Source organism: Oncorhynchus clarkii, chromosome 1, assembly GCF_045791955.1.
Source record: "Oncorhynchus clarkii lewisi isolate Uvic-CL-2024 chromosome 1, UVic_Ocla_1.0, whole genome shotgun sequence".
Lineage (NCBI taxonomy): Eukaryota > Metazoa > Chordata > Actinopteri > Salmoniformes > Salmonidae > Oncorhynchus > Oncorhynchus clarkii.
The window spans coordinates 63455140-63477018 of record NC_092147.1 but is presented as its reverse complement, the minus strand read 5'-3'; the positions used below and the strand labels follow the sequence as shown (position 1 = coordinate 63477018).

The 21879-nt window shown below is 42.6% G+C and overlaps 1 protein-coding gene across 1 annotated transcript; it reads right to left on the bottom strand.

Annotated features, from left to right (window-relative positions):
• Positions 1–1043: 1043 nt before the first annotated feature.
• On the bottom strand, positions 1044–21635 carry LOC139410289 (rho-related GTP-binding protein RhoQ-like). The gene is made up of 5 exons (XM_071155781.1): positions 21102–21635; positions 20660–20718; positions 11685–11849; positions 2984–3079; positions 1044–2730 (listed from the first exon to the last, which is right to left on the bottom strand). Exons 1-5 carry the CDS (start codon positions 21241–21243, stop codon positions 2569–2571), a joined length of 624 nt encoding a protein of 207 aa, XP_071011882.1. The 5' UTR covers positions 21244–21635; the 3' UTR covers positions 1044–2568.
• Between the last annotated feature and the right edge of the window lie 244 nt (positions 21636–21879).

Genomic DNA, 21879 nt, shown 5'->3' with positions numbered 1-21879 from the left:
ATGTACAGAACGGAGGCGTTTCTCCCACTTATACCACAGTTGCCAAAGAAAAACATGAAAGCAGACATGTATCGGTAGAAACACTTTTCCCCCGTTCATATTTTCAGTTATATAATCGAATTCATACTTTCTCATATTTTAGTTGCTAGAGATGCGATCCAGTCGTTCGATTACATTACCTTGGAAAATGTAGATGCTACAAAGCAAACATTTGGGTCATTTGAAGCTTCACCGCTTGCTCTGTAATGAGTATTTTTTTGATGTCAATAAAAAAAAAAAATTACAATTTATGAATATTGAAAAATAAACATGAATATAGAAAACTATTTGATTAAGCACATTTTTTATTGATTTTTTTAAACATAATATACTCTACCGGCATATCAAAGTTACAGGGTGGGATCTCTGCTAGTTTTAAAGTTATGGCCCATTTTATACAGATAAATTGGCATAGTAGGCAATGTAACAAATAACAGCCCTCCTTTTACAATACTTGTAACATTGCACATACTGCAAATTACCAGCAGAGGGTGACCATTTTCACATTCACTCTTGGAAAATGCTTACAAATTGGATCTTAACTTTAAAAGTAGCAGAGATGCCATTAGAAAATATTAAAGAATTAGCCAAATTTAAAAATACAAAATACTACTCATATTACTGAGCAAGCTGTAAAGCTTCACATGACACCAATGTTTGCTTTGTAGCACCTACAGATTAAACACCATGGAGTCTTAAACTTGGATCAATTATTTCAATTATGCTTTTAGATACAAAATGTCATTTCAACAATCCTTCCTCAAATTACTGTTCTATGGATTACATTGTGTGAATCATGGTCTTTGTTGTTCTGGGTTTCGGGAGGAATCACATGTGTGACACACTTCGAATACACTCCTTCCTGTACGAGGTCACCACGGCCTAGCTAGCAACGGATCCAAATCAAGTGTGCTCAATACTGTACTTATAAAAACAACATCTATACATAACCAAACATCATAATGTCCTGTAACACATCCTCAAAGAAGACCCCAAAGAAAGGCTTTAGATAGTAAAACACATTTATTGAGTAGAGAAAAGGATTAACCAGAAGCTGCACTTGTTTCTGCACCGCTATAGATCCATTCAGTTTACCTCAGTAGCAGCATGTGCCACAACTTCCTGGTAAATAGAGAATGTCAACACTCAATAATCCACTCCGCTCTTCTAGGGAAAACACTACACAGCACAGCAGGCTGGGACAGAGAACGAGAAAGAGAGGAGCACCATATACATTAAAGCTTTAAAAAAAAAAAAATCAACAAGTCCAACTCTGGCCTAAAAAAAAACTAAGATCAGGCAGTCGGCAAGCACCTTCCCAATGCATAGAAAAATGCAACAAAAAAAGAAAAGAGATATCTTCCGGCTGGGGAAGGCATGTGTGTCTGAAGAGGGGGTTGGAATATGGCTGGGGTTGGAATATGGTTGGAGCAGGCTTATTGTGCTCATGCATGCACCCCCTTGGCCTTTTGGGGTGGATGTTGTAACCATGGTATGTTCTGTGCTTCAATGACAGAATTGAGGGGTGCCCTTTTCACACTACTGAGCCAAGCCGAACTGAGCTGAATTGGGATGGACTGGTTCTGCAGCCATTAACACACAGTATGTTCAGGTCAGCACAATACTGCTAATGGTAGGGGTTTGCGGGTCAACTTTTAACTGTGCTTTATTGGACAAGGATAGGTATGTGGAGTGTGCTTCATGTTGTGTGCCTCTCTCCCCAAAAAGTCTGTATCCCACGCAGCTGTGTGCATTCAATTATTTGGCCACCATTGGGTTACTGATTAATTCAAGTCCAAGTTTAGTAATAATACTGCAAGCACAGCAAACTGAGCAAGAAGAGCAGATCATGTTATAAAATATGGGATTAGTAGAAAAAAAAGACAACTCCCCATAGTTGAGGGGAATAGCCTGTTCTTTTAAACAAAGCATTTCATTGGTTGTGGCTGAGGTGAGTTACTCAAACACACAATGTAAAGCGCTTGGAGGCTTGATGGAAAGCGCCTTCAATAAATGCAATCAACCCATTTGTTAATTGCTACAGCAAATATTATTAAAAATACATGTCATATTAGGAGTTAAATGGACACGTGATACCTATGGGTTTTCTGACAGCTTACAGCATGTTTTTTAAAAGTACTTATAAAGGCAAATAAAGTCTTACTGAAGGGCGTTGTTGACTTGGGTATTGTGCTCCTTTGGTAGTAAAGCTGCCCCCTAACTCCATTGGTCGACAGCAGGAGAGACAAAACCGCTCAAGAGCCCCGAACTAAAAATAGGGTCCTTGTCCATGTCGGTCCTTCAGCCTCTCTCCCCCCTTTTATGTCCTCTCCGCGGTCTCTGTCATTCGTTCTGGTTTGTATTCATTAGGCACCAAATGGAAGAAAACAGCCTGAAACAGGGTGGGGCTTCCTGATCTTGTCCAATAAGAAATGCTTGTTTTTGTTTTCCGTTTTCACATGTTTTAAACCATTTTCCATTGCATGCCCTAATAAATACGACCCAGGTGTTTTTGGATGTTTGCATCTCTCACGTGATGAGGCAGCAGTTGATATAGCGTGGCCCCAGTCTTCTCTTCAAGACTCCCTTTTTCCTCTTGGGGTTCAGGATAGCGATAATGGCCTCATCAAACACAGTTTTCAGTCCTTTCTGGGTGAGAGCCGAGCATTCCACGTAGACACACGCACCAATCTGGAGAGGAACAGGCTGTCACTCAAAACTATCAACATAGAGGATTAAACCTCATCACCAAGCTAGCTTGGGGAGGAAGTATTGTGTGTGTGAGACTCAATCAACAAATGCCCAAAACTGAATATATTCAAGCTTCATAATAATTTTAATACAGAATTGGTTTGATGAGGGACAGACCATCTGTGTAAAGTTGTCTCTCCTACACACTAAAAATTCCTTCTAACCTCCCTCCTGGCCCCACAGTGGTACGTACCTCTTTGGCTAGCTTCTGGCCCTGCTCTGTGGTGATGGGTTTTTCCTTCATGTCATTCAGTTTGGCAATGGTCTTGGGGTCATCACGCAGGTCAATCTGAAACAGGGAGAGACAACATTTCCCATCAGCACAGCCAATCTTGAGCAACTTATTCACTTGAGTGAACAACTTGTTCATTCAACTACCCACTGGGCACACCACATCATTTCAACGCGAATCATTTGGTAATATTTAGTTAATACGTTTGATCAATGAGAATACAACCTATTTTCACCCACTCAAAAAGACAGCCAAAAGTTTGGGAATTTAATAATGTGTTATGACCATCTTTTCAACCAATTAAAAACCACAACCAAATTCTCCATGTCAGGTTTTTGGTTTTAATTCTCTCACATTATTGCTGCACGTTCAACCATTTAAAAACCAAAAGTTCAAAAAGGGAACAATTATTTACACGACAACGTTATCACCGTGCTCCATCTAGCACGACAAATGACCTTGACTGCAATTGAGATCATTCAAGTACGTCATGCAACTGATCAATGTCATTAGAGATTCTGCACAGATTTACTCAATCGCAATTGTGAAGATCTCCACAGACCTGCTACTTTTGCATGCTATCTTGAACATGCACACTTTCTATGATTAAGAATATCTTTGTTGCAGTAACCTCAATGTGTCCATAGTGTTTTACTCATTTAACAAGTAAAAAAATATATATATTGTTACATTAGTTTGTAAAATAGCCTTAAATTGAAGGCTATTTACTGGATTACAAAAATGTTTGGTTAACAACACAAGCAAACATTTAAAGGAGATTCCATTTGTGCCACAGAGTCTGGCTTTAATTCCAGTTGGTTTACAAATTAATAATTGATGTCCTGAATTCACATCTCCATTTCAACCAAAAATGTATGTAATAAAAAAAATAGGACTAAATCAGAACAATCTTAAAATGCAGTTTGATTGGATTAACTTCTATATTCCATTTGAAATTAACCAAAGCTTGAAACCCTGTATTGTCTATTTTCAGTTGAATTTAAACATACCCTTTGGAATGAATTCGATAGCAACAATGAATCTATTAAGTGGAGATTTCTCAATCACTCTCATGATTGGTAACAGTCAGTGGCAAATATCAAAGCTAAGCAGAGCTGGACTAGATGGGAGACCAAATGGATCTTCTTCCCCATTTACAAAGAGCACCCCACATTTACAAAGAGCACCCCACATTTACAAAGAGCACCCCACATTTCAAAGAGCACCCCACATTTCAAAGAGCACCCCACATTTACAAAGAGCACCCCACATTTACAAAGAGCACCCCACATTTACAAAGAGCACCCCACATTTACAAAGAGCACCCCACATTTACAAAGAGCACCCCACATTTACAAAGAGCACCCCACATTTACAAAGAGCACCCCACATTTACAAAGAGCACCCCACATTTACAAAGAGCACCCCACATTTACAAAGAGCACCCCACATTTTCAAAGAGCACCCCACATTTACAAAGAGCACCCCACATTTACAAAGAGCACCCCACATTTACAAAGAGCACCCCACATTTACAAAGAGCACCCCACATTTCAAAGAGCACCCCACATTTCAAAGAGCACCCCACATTTACAAAGAGCACCCCACATTTACAAAGAGCACCCCACATTTACAAAGAGCACCCCACATTTCAAAAAGCACCCCACATTTCAAAAAGCACCCCACATTTCAAAAAGCACCCCACATTTCAAAGAGCACCCCACATTTACAAAGAGCACCCCACATTTCAAAGAGCACCCCACATTTACAAAGAGCACCCCACATTTCAAAGAGCACCCCACATTTACAAAGAGCACCCCACATTTCAAAGAGCACCCCACATTTACAAAGAGCACCCCACATTTCAAAGAGCACCCCACATTTCAAAGAGCACCCCACATTTCAAAGAGCACCCCACATTTCAAAGAGCACCCCACATTTCAAAGAGCACCCCACATTTACAAAGAGCACCCCACATTTACAAAGAGCACCCCACATTTACAAAGAGCACCCCACATTTACAAAGAGCACCCCACATTTCAAAGAGCACCCCACATTTCAAAGAGCACCCCACATTTGACTTCAGTTACCAAAGAGGTGCTCTTCCTCTGTTTCACGATTCTTCTATGGAGTTTCGCTGTAGTATTCAAACAGACAATGTTCATCTTGAGAAATGTGCCATATTAGTCCTTTGCACCATTTCCAAACACAATCCAAACCTTGTTTTCATTTTATCTTTATTTAACTAGGCTAGTCAGTTTAGAACAAATTCTTATTTTCGATGACAGCCTTGTTCAGGGGCAGAACGACAGATGTTTTACCTTGTCAGCTTGGGGATTCGATCATGTAACCTTTCAGTTACTAGTCCAAAGCTCTAACCACTAGGCTACCTGCCACCCCTACACTCTAACCACTAGGCTACCCGCCACCCCTACACTCTAACCACTAGGCTACCCTGCTGGTTCTCTATTATATTATTCCTTCATATGTATTCAACTTCAACCATGAGGCATTCGTCCCTTCATTTTCTTTTGAGTGCAGCACACACACACACACACACACACACACACACACACACACACACACACACAATGCACGCTCAGTGACGCTGTTCCTCTCTTACTAACACCCAATATGAGGCCAGGCACCACAGGCTGCCTTTTTAATGTTTAGATTTGTTGGTATTTTGGTCCATTAATATAAGTATTTTTTTTTAAAGTAAACATATATACATTTATCAAGTTTTTTAAAATATGTATTTCTTTAGTTTGTCATACCACTTTCCACTACATTTTAACCACTTTAAAACTGACATTCATCAACAATTTCAAAGCTCACTATATTAAATTACAGAATTTAAAAAGCCCATTTCATAGAGAATGTTACAAACTGGACTATATTTGGTAACTTACTTTCAAGAGGTGCTGTTTGGTAATCTGAATTCTGAATACTTGTCCTTAACTCCCATTTCCCGAAAGTCAGACTTTTCCGACACGCAAACTAATTTCTTAGTTTCAGAAGCATCTGCATTCAGCAACTTGTGTGGTTATCTTTAGATATATTCTCCAGACTTGCCAAGAGAGAATTTGATGTTGTAAATAATATCAAATCAAATTTTATTTGTAACATACACATGGTTAGCAGATGTTAATGCGAGTGTAGCGAAATGCTTGTGCTTCTAGTTCCGACAATGCAGTAATAACAAGTAATCTAACTAACAATTCCAAAACTACTGTCTTGTACACAGTGTAAGGGGATAAAGAATATGTACATAAGGATATATGAATGAGTGATGGTACAGAGCAGCATAGGCAAGATACAGTAGATGGTATCGAGTACAGTATGTACAAATGAGATGAGTATGTCAACAAAGTGGCATAGTTTAAAGTGGCTAGTGATACATGTATTACATAAGGATACAGTCGATGATATAGATTACAGTATATACGTATGCATATGAGATGAATAATGTAGGGTAAGTAACATTATATAAGGTAGCATTGTTTAAAGTGGCTAGTGATATATTTACATCATTTCCCATCAATTCCCATTATTAAAGTGGCTGGAGTTGAGTCAGTGTCAGTGTGTTGGCAGCAGCCACTCAGTGTTAGTGGTGGCTGTTTAACAGTCTGATGGCCTTGAGATAGAAGCTGTTTTTCAGTCTCTCGGTCCAAGCTTTGATGCACCTGTACTGACCTCGCCTTCTGGATGATAGCAGGGTGAACAGGCAGTGGCTCGGGTGGTTGATGTCCTTGATGATCTTTATGGCCTTCCTGTGACATCGGGTGGAGTAGGTGTCCTGGAGGGCAGGTAGTTTGCCCCCGGTGATGTGTTGTGCAGACCTCACTACCCTCTGGAGAGCCTTACGGTTGAGGGCGGTGCAGTTGCCATACCAGGCGGTGATACAGCCCGCCAGGATGCTCTCGATTGTGCATCTGTAGAAGTTTGTGAGTGCTTTTGGTGACAAGCCAAATTTCTTCAGCCTCCTGAGGTTGAAGAGGCGCTGCTGCGCCTTCTTCACGATGCTGTCTGTGTGAGTGGACCAATTCAGTTTGTCTGTGATGTGTATGCCGAGGAACTTAAAACTTGCTACCCTCTCCACTACTGTTCCATCGATGTGGATAGGGGGGTGTTCCCTCTGCTGTTTCCTGAAGTCCACAATCATCTCCTTAGTTTTATTGACGTTGAGTGTGAGGTTATTTTCCTGACACCACACTCCGAGGGCCCTCACCTCCTCCCTGTAGGCCGTCTCGTCGTTGTTGGTAATCAAGCCTACCACTGTTGTGTCGTCCGCAAACTTGATGATTGAGTTGGAGGCGTGCGTGGCCACGCAGTCGTGGGTGAACAGGGAGTACAGGAGAGGGCTCAGAACGCACCCTTGTGGGGCCCCAGTGTTGAGGATCAGCGGGGAGGAGATGTTGTTGCCTACCCTCACCACCTGGGGGCGGCCCGTCAGGAAGTCCAGTACCCAGGGCGGGGTCTAGACCCAGGGTCTCGAGCTTGATGACGAGCTTGGAGGGTACTATGGTGTTGAATGCCGAGCTGTAGTCGATGAACAGCATTCTCACATAGGTATTCCTCTTGTCCAGATGGGTTAGGGCAGTGTGCAGTGTGGTTGAGATTGCCTCGTCTGTGGACCTATTTGGGCGGTAAGCAAATTGGAGTGGGTCTAGGGTGTCAGGTAGGGTGGAGGTGATATGGTCCTTGACTAGTCTCTCAAAGCACTTCATGATGACGGATGTGAGTGCTACGGGGCGGTAGTCGTTTAGCTCAGTTACCTTAGCTTTCTTGGGAACAGGAACAATGGTGGCCCTCTTGAAGCATGTGGGAACAGCAGACTGGTATAGGGATTGATTGAATATGTCCGTAAACACACCGGCCAGCTGGTCTGCGCATGCTCTGAGGGCGCGGCTGGGGATGCCGTCTGGGCCTGCAGCCTTGCGAGGGTTAACACGTTTAAATGTCTTACCCACCTCGGCTGCAGTGAAGGAGAGACCGCATGTTTTCGTTGCAGGCCGTGTCAGTGGCACTGTATTGTCCTCAAAGCGGGCAAAAAAAGTTATTTAGTCTGCCTGGGAGCAAGACATCCTGGTCCGTGACTGGGCTGGATTTCTTCCTGTAGTCCGTGATTGACTGTAGACCCTGCCACATGCCTCTTGTGTCTGAGCCGTTGAATTGAGATTCTACTCTGTACTGGCGCTTAGCTTGTTTGATAGCCTTGCGGAGGGAATAGCTGCACTGTTTGTATTCGGTCATGTTACCAGACACCTTGCCCTGATATACTACCGTTCAGAAGTTTGGGGTCACTTAGAAATTTCCTTGCTTGGGAAAGAAAAGCAATTTTTTTCCCATTTTAAAATATAAAATTGGTCAGAAATACAGTGTAGACAGTCATTTACAACATTAACAATAGTAGCTGAAAACAGCTGATTTTTAATGGTATATCTACATAGGCGTACAGAGATCCATTATCAGCAACCATCACTCCGGTGTCCCAAAGGCACGTTGTTAGCTAATCCAAGTTTAAATTTTAAAAGGCTAATTGAGCATTAGAAAACTCTTTTGCAATTATGTTAACACAGATGAAAACTGTTGACCTGATTTAAAGAAGCAATAAAACTGGCCTTCTTTAGAGTATCTGGAGCATCAGCATTTGTGGGTTCGATTACAGGCTCAAAATGGCCAGAAACAAAGAACTTTCTTCTGAAACCAGTCAGTCTATTCTTGTTCTGAGAAATTAAGGCTATTCCATGCGAGAAATTGCCAAGAAACTGAAGATCTCATACAACGCTGTGTACTACTCCCTTCACAGAACATCGCAAACTAGCTCTAACTAGAATAGAAAGAGTGGCAGGCCCCGGTGCACAACTGAGCAAGAGGACAAGTACATTAGAGTGACTCGTTTGAGAAACAGATGCCTCACAAGTCCTCAACTGGCAGCTTCATTAAATAGTAACCGCAAAACACCAGTCTCAACGTCAACAGTGTAGTGGCGACTCCGGGATGCTGGCCTTCTAGGCAGAGTTCCCTCTATCCAGTGTCTGTTCTTTTGCCCATCTTAATCTTTTATTTTTTATTGGCCAGTCTGAGATATGACTTTCTCTTTGCAACTCTGCCTAGAAGGCCAGCATCACGGAGTTGCCTCTTCACTGTAGAAAGAGTGTTCTTTGGCTGCCATGTGCCTTCTACTGTGGAGTGGCTTCCGTCTGGCCACTCTACCATAAAGGCCTGATTGGTGGAGTGCTGCAGAGATAGTTGTACTTTTGAAAGGTTCTTCAATCTCCACACAGGAACTCTGGAGCTCTGTCAGAGTTACCATCGAGTTTTTGGTCACCTCTCTGACCAAGGCCCTTCTCCCCCGATTGCTCAGTTTGGCCAGGCAGCCAGCTCTAGGAAGAGTCTTGATGGTTCCAAACTTCTTCCATTTAAGAATAATAGAGGGCACCATGTTCTTGGGGACCTTTAATGCTGCAGACATTATTTGGTACCCTTCCCCAGATCCGTGCCTTGACACAATCCTGTCTCGGAGCCCTACGGACAATTCCTTCGACCTCATGGCTTTATTTTTGGACATGCACTGTCAACTGTGGGACCTTATATAGACAGGTGTGTGCCTTTCCAAATCAAGTCCAATCTGAATTTACCGTAGGTGGACTCCAATCAAGTTGTAGAAACATCAAGGATGATCAATGTAAACTCCGGTGTCTATAAATAGTTAGCACAGTTAGATTTACTTAGCACACTTAGCACAGTTAGATACGATGGAAGTTTATGAAATAGGGCCAAATGTAGAGATGTAATGTAGACATCTACAGGTTTTTAGCGAAGTTCAGCCAACCTTTTGATACAGGATTCAGTGATGTGAATCAAAACTGTGACTTGTAACAAAACAAAGGGCCCTATGGTAGATGGCATCCAAACTTTTAAGAGTAGCAGCAGCTGCACTTTGATAGATAATCAAGAACATATGAAAAAGGTTGACTGAATAATCTGATTCCTACTGCTTAGAGAAAGGCACGATCTGTTTCTGTAGAAAAAGACAACTTTAAATCTTAGCTTCTTTAACCAGCTCATCTATACGTTTTTAAAAAGTCAAATCCACATCAATCCAAATGCCTAAGCATTTATTTGCGGGACACGTTCGATTGGAGAACCATCTAATGAGTGAACATGTAGTTCATCTGAAACATTCGTGCGAGAGTTTAAAAACATGCATTTTGTTTTTCTCATTTTAAGCACAAGTTTTACAAATCTGAGTTCTGTCACTAGGATAACCGTGAAACCAAGAACAGGCGTCATAGCTCAGGCCTATCGAGGACCACTTATTCAAGAAAATAGCATGATCAACAGTATCAAAAGCCTTTAATATGAAATGTGCTGCTTTGCTTGACAAGATCATCAACAACTAAAGTGGTTACTGTCAAAGCACTATGCCCAGGCCTAAACCCTGATTGGTTTACATTCAAAAACACATTTCTCAAATAAAAAGAGCAAAGTTGTACATATACCAAGGATTCAAGAATCTTAGCTAGACGCGAAAGCCTTAAAATGGGACGATAATTGTTAAGATCTCTACTTTCTCCACCCTTATGGAGTGGCAGCACAAGAGCGGATTTCCATATTTTTGGAATATTTCCGGATAACAATGTTAAATAAAACTAAAACATTTGGGTTATTGAGCCAACAACGATGGGCGCTGCACACTTAAGCAGACCAGGATCCAATTGGCTGGCCCCTGTAGATTTCTTGTCTATTGCTAGTAAAGCATCTAGGGCTTATTTTTCTGTAAATAGCCTAAAATAAAAGCTTGAACTCAGTTTCCCCTATCAGTACCCAGCCTAATATCGTTGTGAATAGTCTTAGAATTGCTTTCAAAGAGAGAGCCCGCTGAAATAAAATGGTGATTAAAACATCATTTAATGAAATATTGCCTCATTTGCACATTTTAATAAATGATTTCAGAAAAATGGTGGTGGGGGGGGGGGGGGGGGGGGGGTACACTACTTTACCACACATGCCCAACTGATGTGTAACAAACTCTTTATTGAGACAAACATTCATTAACACTTCTGTGGTAGTGTTTGATTTGTGACTCTGGTCATCTGTGAATTGATTGGCTCCACATCAGTATGTGAATTGATTGGGTCCACATCAGTATGCAGTGTGAGAATGTGAGTTACGGTGGGACTGACAAGAGAAGTAAATATCAGCTGAAAGAACGATAAATCACAGGCCCACTCCATTAAACTCACCACCACCAATATGGACATTTTCTATTTCTGGTGGCCAGGGAATTGCTGGCGGAGGGACACCCATAAGTGTGGTTTGATCTTTTGGAAAGTATTTGAGAGTTACTAAAAAGTTCAATTTACTCTTACTATTAAGTTCCATCTACTTTTTAATGATTCGGGAACTATACACCTATATTTCTTTTTGCATGTTCGTGAATGGTCTTAAGAATGAAATAAACCAGTGTATAGTACATTTAAGTGGAGGCTCAGTTTTATAATCCACCTCCCCTGTCAATGTGAAGTAGGGCGTGAGAATGAGTAGGGTGGATGAGGATAGCACATGCCAGGTGAATACAATACACTCTGTGAAACTCAACATGTGAAATGGCCAGGACAAAGTATAGAGACAGGCTATGGGTGGGGTGGCTCACCTGAGTGCCTATGAGGAGGTAGGGGACACTTGGGGCATACTCCTGCAGCTCGGTGACCCACTCCTCCCTCACATTCTGGAAACTAGCCGGGTTGACCACAGAAAAGCAGATGAGGAAGACATCGGTCATGGGGTACGACAAAGGCCTCAAGCGGTCATAGTCCTCCTGGAGAAATGTAAGGGCGGGTAATAAGAGACACAGGAGAGGGAGAAGTTAGGGGAGCGGGAACAAAGACACTGGGGAGAAAGAGAGCAACAGCCTTCCTTACATAATATCCACCAAAAGACTACCACATCCTCAGAGTTAATACTCATGAATTATTAAACCGTATGAAAAATGAGCTCCAAATGCAGCTATTCTGTGCTTATCTACCGGACTTCACCATGCACAACACAACACAGCACACTGCCAAGCTACCGGGCTGTTTTATGAGAACAATGAACACTTTTATATGAAGGGAGTGATAAACATATAGCCATTAGAATTTTGTTTTGAAATGGAGGGATGTGCCGATTTCTACAGATGACCTCCATCAGATAGCAGCTTTTCTATCCGTCTCTCTCTGACTGTGGCTATTGGGCATTATTTCCCATTAGCAGTACTTTACAGGAAGCAGTGCGGAAGGCATCAGACAAACTGCCATCTCCGATAGGCCTCAGTTTATTGTGTGGCGGCAATAGCTAATTCACATATCCAACATGGTCCGGTCTGTGTAAATGAGATCAAGCATTTCCTCATTGCTCCCTGATACCCAATTCTGAGAGGATGTCCTTCTACATCACCGGCACACTCTGAATGACCCGAGTTTATACATGCAGAGTGCACACATGAAGACTGGTGATGGATAAGGTGGCAAGCTTGAAGGAAGTAAATCATTGTTAATATGACTGTCTGACTAGCTCAACAAACTAACTTAACATTGATCAGGTAAAAAAAACAGACAAATCTAAGTGAATTAAATTCTGTGCCCTGGATAATTAAGAAGTCTTGGACGACCTAGTGGCGATGCCATGATAGCATCTGTTACTACCACTTGGGGGCGGTAAGTAACTTAGTGGTTAGAGTAACCGAAAGGTTGCTGGATCGAATCCCCGAGCTGACAAGATAAAAAATCTGTCGTTCTGCCCCTGAACAAGGCAGTTGGCCTACCGTGGAACAGTGGGTTGTCATTGTCAATAAGAATTTGTTCTTAAATGATTTGCCTAGTTAAATAAATAAAAGGTTATTGTGAGAGCAGTGGTTTCAAGAACTGATGGAAATAGAAATAGCCTTCAGGAAGCTTAGCTGATGTCTTACAGAAAATATGCTGATACTTCTGCTTTCTAGTCCATTTCAAACGCATGTAAAAAAATCCAATTGCATTTGTCACATGCTTCGTAAACAACAGGTGTAGACTAACAGTGAAATGCTTACTTAGAGGCCCCTCCCAACAATGCAGAGAGAAAGAAAAGAGAAAGAAAAGTATTAACATGTAATAATAAAAGTAATAATAAATACACAATGAGAAACGAGAACTCAAAGTATTCAGACCCCTTGACCTTTTCCACATTTTGTTACGTTACAGCCGCCCCCCTCAATCTACACACAATGCCCCATAATGACAAAGCAAAAACAGGTTGACATTTTTACACATTTTGAATTTGAAAAAAAACTGATATTTACATAAGTGTTCAGGCCCTTTACTCAGTATTTTGTTGAAGCACCTTTGGCAGCGATTACAGCCTCGTGTCTTCTTGGGTATGACGCTACAAGCTTGGCACACCTGTATTTGGGGAGTTTCTCCCATTCTTCTCTGCAGATCCTCAAGCTCTGTCAGGTTGGATGGGGAGCGTCGCTGTACAGCTATTTTCAAGTCTCTCCAGAGATGTTCGATCTGGTTCAAGTCCGGGGTTCTGGTTGGGCCACTCAAGAACATTCAGAGACCTGACCCGAAGCCACTCCTGCGTTGTCTTGGCTGTGTGCTTAAGGTTGTTATCCTGTTGAAAGGTGAACCTTCACCCCAATCTGAGGTCTGGAGAGCTCTGGAGCAGGTTTTCATCAAGGAGCTCTCTGTACTTGCCCCGTTTAGCTTTCCCTCGAATCCTGTATGATGCTGCCATCACCACGCTTCACCGTAGCGATGGTGCCAGGTTTCCTCCAGACGTGACGCTTGGCATTCAGGCCAAAGAATTCAATCTTGGTTTCATCAGACCAGAGAATCTTGTTTGTTTCTCATGGTCTGAGTGCCTTTTGGCAAATACCAAGCAGGCTGACATGTGCCTTACTGAGGAGTGGCTTCCGCCTGGCCACTCTACCATAAAGGCCTGATTACTGGAGTGCTGCAGTGATGGTTGTCCTTTTGGAAGGTTCTCACATCTCTACAGAGGAACTCTGGAGCTCAGTCAGAGTGACCATAGGGTTCTTGGTCATCTCCCTGACCAAGGCCCTTCTCCACCGATTGGTCAGTTTGGCCAGGCTGCCAGCACTAGGAAGGGTCTTGGTGGTTCCAAACTTCTTCCACTTCTACGCAGTACCCTATGTATCACCTTGCGGTCGGATGCTAAGCAGTTGCCTTACCAAGATATGATGCAGCCAGTCAAGTTGCTCTTAATGGTGGAGCTGTAGAACTTTGAGGATCTGGGGGCCAGTGCCAAATCGTTTCAGCTTTGTTGTGCCCTCTTCACAACTGTGTTGGTCTGTGTGGACAATGATAGACCCTCCATTATTTGAGCTGAAGCAAGAGAAAATATTAAAATGCTGCCCATTCACATCTCATATGTTGCCTGACAACAATATTGTATCTTGAAAACGTTAATTACATAGGTACCCATGATGAATTGACCATACATGCTTGTCTTCTGAAGGGGGAGCGATCTCTAGTTTCTCCATTCTTTTATCCCCATCGCATTTCATAAGTGTTTCCACAATGTAAGCGTGTACAGTAAATAGTATGAAGGAGGGAGAAGGAAGCATAAAAATACAAAGGGGGCCACCAAAGGGGTAGACAGAAGAGGGTTTCTAGTAAAGAGTCTAAGCTCTGTCTATGCCTGGGGAGGGGAGGGGAGGGGGGGGGTTTAAGATGGTTAAACCAATGATTGTTTAGCTATTTGATTTTGAATTAAGACCCCTTTAAGGTATAAAATGTAAACAAATTGTTGGATGAAACACAGAATGGCATTACTGCTATTAGCCAATATAAATGCATTGAACAAAATATTCACTACATGGAACAACAGGGAAATCATAATGACGTTTGTTTGAAGTGTCCTATATCTGAGAGACGAAAGAAAGATCATGTATTTATCCCCTTATTTTAGGCACTAAACTATCTCCATTTGATTTTATAAAACTGGTACCAGGGACCTTCAGATGATTCTTGTGAGTATCCTAGAGAAACATGGAGAACATCATGTTCGTGAGGGTCTCTCGTCTTTCAAGTGAGTGGTCACAACAGTTTGTAGGCCAAAACGTTTGGATGCTACAGATGTTTTCTTGAGGAGGCTGATTCTTTGGGATGTCTCATGATCTGATAAGCACAGCTCTAGCTCTGCCACCTTTCACCGCATATGCGGAAGGATGCGGTGGATTGAGACGCAGTTCGGGTTGCAAAGGGTCGGACACTTTCCAGTAAATTTCAGGAATTTTTCCGGAAAGTAAGCCCTGGAATTTGAGGAATTTTTCTTAAATTCATTCAAAGAAAAAAAAGTTAGCATATAACAGTGAACCTTTTTTCGAGGGATACACATGAAGCAATTCTAGGTCTTGTGGCATATTTTGGTTAAACTATCCCCAATTCAATGGAATTGCAACCCTCTGCATTCACAGTGCATTCTTCCATCACATGTACAGCTGATTCTCAAGATCTTGCACACTAATGAGATGCTATTGAGCCCACACTACTACACTGTCTGAGCCAAGGACTACATGCTTTCTGGTAAGTTTTGATTACAATACTGGGTGAGGTGAATATATTTTATGACATACATGATTTTTTGTTAATTAGTAAATAGTAGCCTACAGCAAAGTGTGTTTAAATAATTTCTAACTTGTTAACAATTCCTGCTACTTAGTTGTTGATACCATGTGAGTTTTAGCCTGATAACCGAGGAGTGTTAATTCACCCGTTTCCATACATGTTTCATTTTAAAACATTTCTCTCAAAAGAGTTGTTTAATCTAACTGTTTATCTGTACATGGAATTGTAATAATTTTTGTAACTAATTTTTTATTCTAATCTTTACAGGAAATGCCAAGGGCACTATCTGATATGTGGAGACATTTCACTGCAGCTAATGTAGAAGGAAAAGCTGTGTACATTTGCAAATATTGTGCCAAATCATAAGTGAAGAATGCAACAAAGATGCAGAATCATCTGGCCAAGTGCATAAAGTTCCCTCAGCGCTCACAACAAGCAACCTCTGACTAAAGTAAATCAGACACCTTATGGATAGCAACAGCTCATGGTCCTCCTGGAATCAAAGTTTTTTTGACTCAATGGAGGAATATAGTCAGAGAAATTCTGATGAATGTCTCGCTCAAGCTGTGTATGCAACTGGTTCACCTCTGATGCACACAGGCAATGTGTATTGGAAGGGATTTCTGAATGTTCTTTGCCCATCATGCACCCCACCAAACAGACATGCTTTATCTACTCATTTGCTGGGTGCAGAGTTCAACAGAGTTCAAGTGAAGGTCAAGCAAATCATAGAGAAAGTAGACTGTATTGTAGTAATCTCTGATGGGTGGTCGATTGTTCGTGGGCAAGGAATAATTAACTACATCTCCACCCTTCAACCAGTATTCTACAAGAGCACAGACACAAGGGACAACAGACACACCGGTCTCTACATTGCAGATGAGCTGAAGGCAGTCATCAATGACCTTGGACCACAGAAGGTATTTGCACTGGTGACAGACAATGCTGCAAACATGAAGGCTGCTTGGTCTAAAGTGGAAGAGTCCTACCCTCACATCACACCCATTGGCTGTGCTGCTCATGCATTGAATCTGCTCCTCAAGGACATCATGTCTCTGACAACAATGGATACACTCTACAAGAGAGCCATGGTTAGGTATGTGAAGGGTCATCAAGTTATAGCAGCAATCTACCTCTCCAAGCACAGTGAGAAGAATAGGAGCACCCCATTGAAGCTGCCCAGCAACACCCATTGGGGTGGTGTTATCATGTTTCGCCAAGAAATGGCCATATCACAGTCTGCCGATATGGACAGCCCCATCAAGAGGATCCACCTGGATAACTTATTTTGGGAGAGAGTGGTAAGGAGCCTGAAACCTATAGCAGTAGCCATTGCACAGATTGAGTGAGACAATGCCATCCTGTCTGATGTTCAGACTCTGCTTGCAGATGTAAGAGAAGAAATCCGTACTGCCCTGCCCACTTCATTGTTGCTCCAAGCAGAGGAAACTGCAGTTCTGAAATACATCAAAAAGCGTGAAGACTTCTGTCTGAAGCCCATACACGCCCCAGCATACATGTTGGGCCCCAAGTATGCTGGCAAGAGCATCCTGTCTGTTGCAGAGATGAACAAGGCCTATGGTGTCATCACTACCGTGTCTCACCACCTTGGCCTGGATGAGGGCAAGGTTCTTGGCAGTCTGGCGAAGTACACTTCCAAGCAAGGGCTTTGGGATGGAGATGCAATATGGCAGACGTGCCAACATATTTCATCAGCCACCTGGCGCAAGGGACTATGTGGATCTGAGGCTCTTTCCCCTGTTGCCTTCAACATACAAGGGTTGAAAAATTGGTGGTCATCTGGGAAATTTGAGGCTTCTTGAGCCTGACAACGAGCCATCCTCAACAAGGTTGGAAAGTGACAGTGAAGATGAGGCCTCAGAGTCTGATGTTCAAGAGGTGGACATTGAGGAGGTCCAGGGAGAAGACATAGAAGCCTGAGAGGGAGACAACCAAAGCTTTAGTTTCTAGACTATCATATTGCAGATGTATGTTGAAAATATTTTTGGGAGATGCGATGGATCATTGGGGATCATTCAATATTCCCTTTTCTTCAGTGAAATCATCCCATGTGAAGAGTCAACTCATTGAATTAAAGTTCAATTCACAACAAATTATTTTATTATTTTTCTATTGGAAGGATGTAGTAATTTGCAATTATGTCTACTTAAAATAAGGAAAAATGTTTGTTTGTCTCCATATGATATGGTAAATATCCCATGCAAAAATATTACATTTAAATGGTATTAATATTAATTTGCATATATTTCTGTTAATTCCTATATGCCCGTTAATTCCCATATATTCCTGTTAATTCCCATATCTGAATATTCCCCAAAATGTGCAACCCTAGACGCAGTCCATGCAAACCAACAGATCTCTAGTTAAAACCAACAGATTTTGCTGGATATTTTTTTATTATGTTAATTCGATTTCCACAGGGGAGCAGAAATTGTAGGCTAAGGGTTAAGAAACGAATAAAGGTACTCATGGCAGGGCATATTCCAACCACTCTCCCCATACGGGTTCTTACATTTCGATCAGGGCGAGGCTTTCTATGGCATTTCTACTTGGCTGGGTGTGTGATCTCAGCTGTGAGTGTGTCGAGTCACTGACATGACAGTCTATGTTATCAGCGAATCCCTCCTCCTCGTGCCTGGCGGCTGTGTCAGAGACGCATGGCCCATCCTCAAAACTGTCTGAACACTGCACTGTAAAAGGGTTACTGTGAATTGTACAGTAACTTACTGGTAGTTGGTTGCCAGCTAGTAACTGCATTTCATATGACATATTACAGTACTTCACGATTCATCCCCAAAACTGTCTGAGCATTTACCAACATGGGGACTAAAGTGATAGTTCAGACTGAGGTATCCCATTCAAGGTGATTACATCACATGCCAAATAATGGAGCTTTAGACCTATGGTGGTCAATGGTGAAACAGTTTAAAACATCCATCAGCAACCTCCATCTAGCTGTAGTGTTCAAATGTGAACGACATGTCTAGTGCTGCCATTGGTGTTCAGCTGAGTGGAGAGGAACAAGGCCCCGTGGCAGCAGCAGAGCAGAGACCACTTTACTCTACCCCCTGCTGGGATGTCTAGGGGTCACATCTCAGGGAGGGCACAAAACCTAATGAGGCACTATACAAAACAAAAGGGGGGGGTGGGGGGGGGAATCACAGAACAGTGACAGAGGCATGTGCAACTGAGTGTGAGGAGTGCGAGTGCAGGAGGGAGTGAGCAAATGAGAAACTGAGCAGCAAAAAAAAAAGGGAACGAGTGAAGTGAGTAGAGAGAGCCCAGTGTTGCCATGGGTACAACAGCACTTAACATCCACTTCCTGCTTCCCCCTCCTATCCACAGCAGCAATGCTAGCTTTCTATGATTAGTGCATCAGCCAGGGAGAGGATGAATGAACAAATCAATAAAGTATATTCCATTCTGTTCCTTCTGTTCTTGGCCCACATGTTCAAGAGCTAAGAAATGTGACTGAACGTGTTACGTATAGATGTATGAAATACACGGCTGGTGGAATAAGTGTTACACAGACGAAATGAGAGACTCATTTCTCTTCTCTTTGAGCAAATGGTTAATCATCTTCCCCTATGAAACAGCTGACGATTCCGGGAGCTTCAGCTCTGCCAGGGGCATAAGTATTAAAAGGTCTTTGGAGCCAATAAAACATGTCTGATGCAGAGCAGAAGGTGGGGACTGTAGCAGGAGAGTGTGATTTAGCGGGTGGGTGGCTGGGTTGGATGATGTTCCTCAACAGAGAGGGGGTATAGTATTTAGCATTGCATTCTTCCACACCCCCGGCCCGAGCCTCCTATAGGGCTGTATTACAGGGTTCCAGAGCAGATTTGCAGTTTTTCGCTCCCCACTCACTCTGTTTTTTTCCCCTCTGTCTCAGCCAGCCCCTCGGTCTCTATTCCCTCCCTCTAGCACTCCCTTCTTTGATCAGATGCTGAAGTTAAACATTACCAGCTGGCCTTGTGCTCAAAAGCATAAAGAGATCAGCCGAGGTGGAGGAGTTGGAGGGGCTGCGTTTGAAGAGAAGTAACTACTCTCTGTGGCCTCTGCGCCCACAGTCGACATCTGGGGAAACTTCTCAATTTCACAGACGGTCTGAATTAGAAAACAAAAAAGGCTCCAGATATGGAATTGCAATCAAACACCAAAGAGCAACGAAAAGCTGTGTGAAACACTACTGAAATGTAGTTTTAAGATCATATAGTTTCTCTAAAGAATTAGTTATGGTAGCCACAGATTCGAGTGGGAATAATTATTTGGGATTGTTGGAGACAATAGCTAAACTATTCATGTACTTATATTTGATTAATGAACAAACAAATGGGCCTTGTAGTATTATTTCTCAACCTCAAAACCTATTCACCAGACGAATAATGTTTCAGTTCAGGACCTATTTGGACTTTACACAGTTAAAAAAAATTGGGTTCGGGGGAAGAGTGCTAGCAATTCGTTGCTGCATGTGACATGCCTTAACTTTCAGACCCAGCTTGGAAAAACAGAGCTAAAGGTCTTAGAGGAGAACGTGAGTGTGTGTTTACACGAGAGCTTGCTGACAGGGAGTGAAAATGTTATGGCTGTGCACATTTGACTGCGTGCTGCTGTGTACAGTGAGAGTTGAGTGATGCACTTGCAGATTTGAATGCTACATTGTAAAGAACCAACCCATAAACAAGACAGTGACAACCTCCCTACTGGACATAGGACCCCTGTTCTCTACATAATAGACCTATTGAAATGCTTAACGAGGCCTACAACCACGGTCTAATCACACACCAGACTGACTGGAAACTAGAGCTTTGTGGAGAAAACCGTCACCTGTTGCAGTTTAGAGTGATCAGAATTTCAAGCTTGTGGGTGTGTCTAGAGCACCATTGGTTAACAGTGGGGGGGGGCACATCGGGAGAGGGGGGGAGCACATCGGGAGAGGTTGTGTCCTTGGACGTGGCATGCTTGGCAACCAGCCAGAGTAAAAATAAACTCACTGTACCTGACCAGCTGTGTCATACAGTCCCAATAAGTACTGCTTTCCGCCAACATTGACACTCACTGCAAAGCAATGAAAAAGGCTTGTTTAGAGAGAGACAGAGGGATCTCTTATCCCAAGTGGTTTTGCTGATAGAAACAGATGTATTCCTATGCAATCTGAGACAAAGAAAGTAGAAAAGGTAAGCATTGCACTACATTCAAACACACACTTCACTTTCCCCTGAACATTGGAATGTAGGGACTATTCAAACAAATTGGCATAGAGATTAAACTCATGCAACAGTAACTAGATTACCAGAGTGTCAGATTTTATTAGGAAGGATCAGGTAACTGGAAATGATTCAATTCGAGATCTCTCTCGCTCACACACACACACCACACCACACACCACACACAGCCTAAATGTTCATGTAAGATCATGACATGTTCCAAAATCATCTTACCTGCATAATGGTCAAACACAGTGGGCACATACTCCTCTGGAAAGGCGTCGTTGGCATAGCTCATCAACAGACACGTTTTGCCCACAGCACCGTCTCCAACCACAACGCATTTCAACATAAGAGTACCAGTTCCGTTTGCCATGATGATCCTATCATTACCACCATCCTCCGACGCCCTGTTTTCCTGAGCTGCACGGAGATCCCCACACCACTGGCATTACCAGAGACGGAGACCAAATGCGCGACTCACCGAAACCAATGGAAACTCCATTTCTCCTTCCTCCTGTCCAGTTCGCAAATGTGGCCTTAAATGGTTTTTATTTCCACACTGCATACACAAAAAGCACAGGCAGAGTGGCTATTTACCGGTTCAGCAAAGTCTAGAAAGTCTCAGCAGTCGAAACGGGTTCGCCCTAGTCCCCAGTCCCCCGCCCTATCGTTGATGTATTTGCGAGACGCGCTTGGAAGCCCGCTGCTTAGCCTGTTCCCCAGTTCGCCCCTTGACTCTCGGTCTCTCGCCTAGTTTGCATTGGCACTATAGAAAAGGTGAGTTCGCTTGTTGTAGAGGCGGGGCTATATCTGAGACCAATGGGTTTTGGTAAAAATCCATAGATTGTGGATAGTTTATTGATATTAGGCTAACTTATTTGCTATATTGTTGAAGTGTCTCCAAATAGCATTTGTTTCATCGTTATTACACTTGATTTGCATCTTCAAACACAACATTTTAGTCATAGCCCATACCCTACGTATAATGGTGTTAAATCCAGATACTTTC

What these genes read in the sequence shown, in the direction of transcription:
- LOC139410289 (XM_071155781.1), bottom strand. Translation starts at nt 21,243, where the DNA reads ATGGCAAACGGAACTGGTACTCTTATGTTGAAATGCGTTGTGGTTGGA. An exon ending in TGTGTTTGACCATTATGCAG is followed by an intron (nt 20,719 to 21,101) that starts GTAAGATGATTT and finishes ATTGCTTTGCAG; the next exon opens with TGAGTGTCAATGTTGGCGGA. An exon ending in ACCTCCTCATAGGCACTCAG is followed by an intron (nt 3,080 to 11,684) that starts GTGAGCCACCCC and finishes TCCCTGTTTCAG; the next exon opens with ATTGACCTGCGTGATGACCC.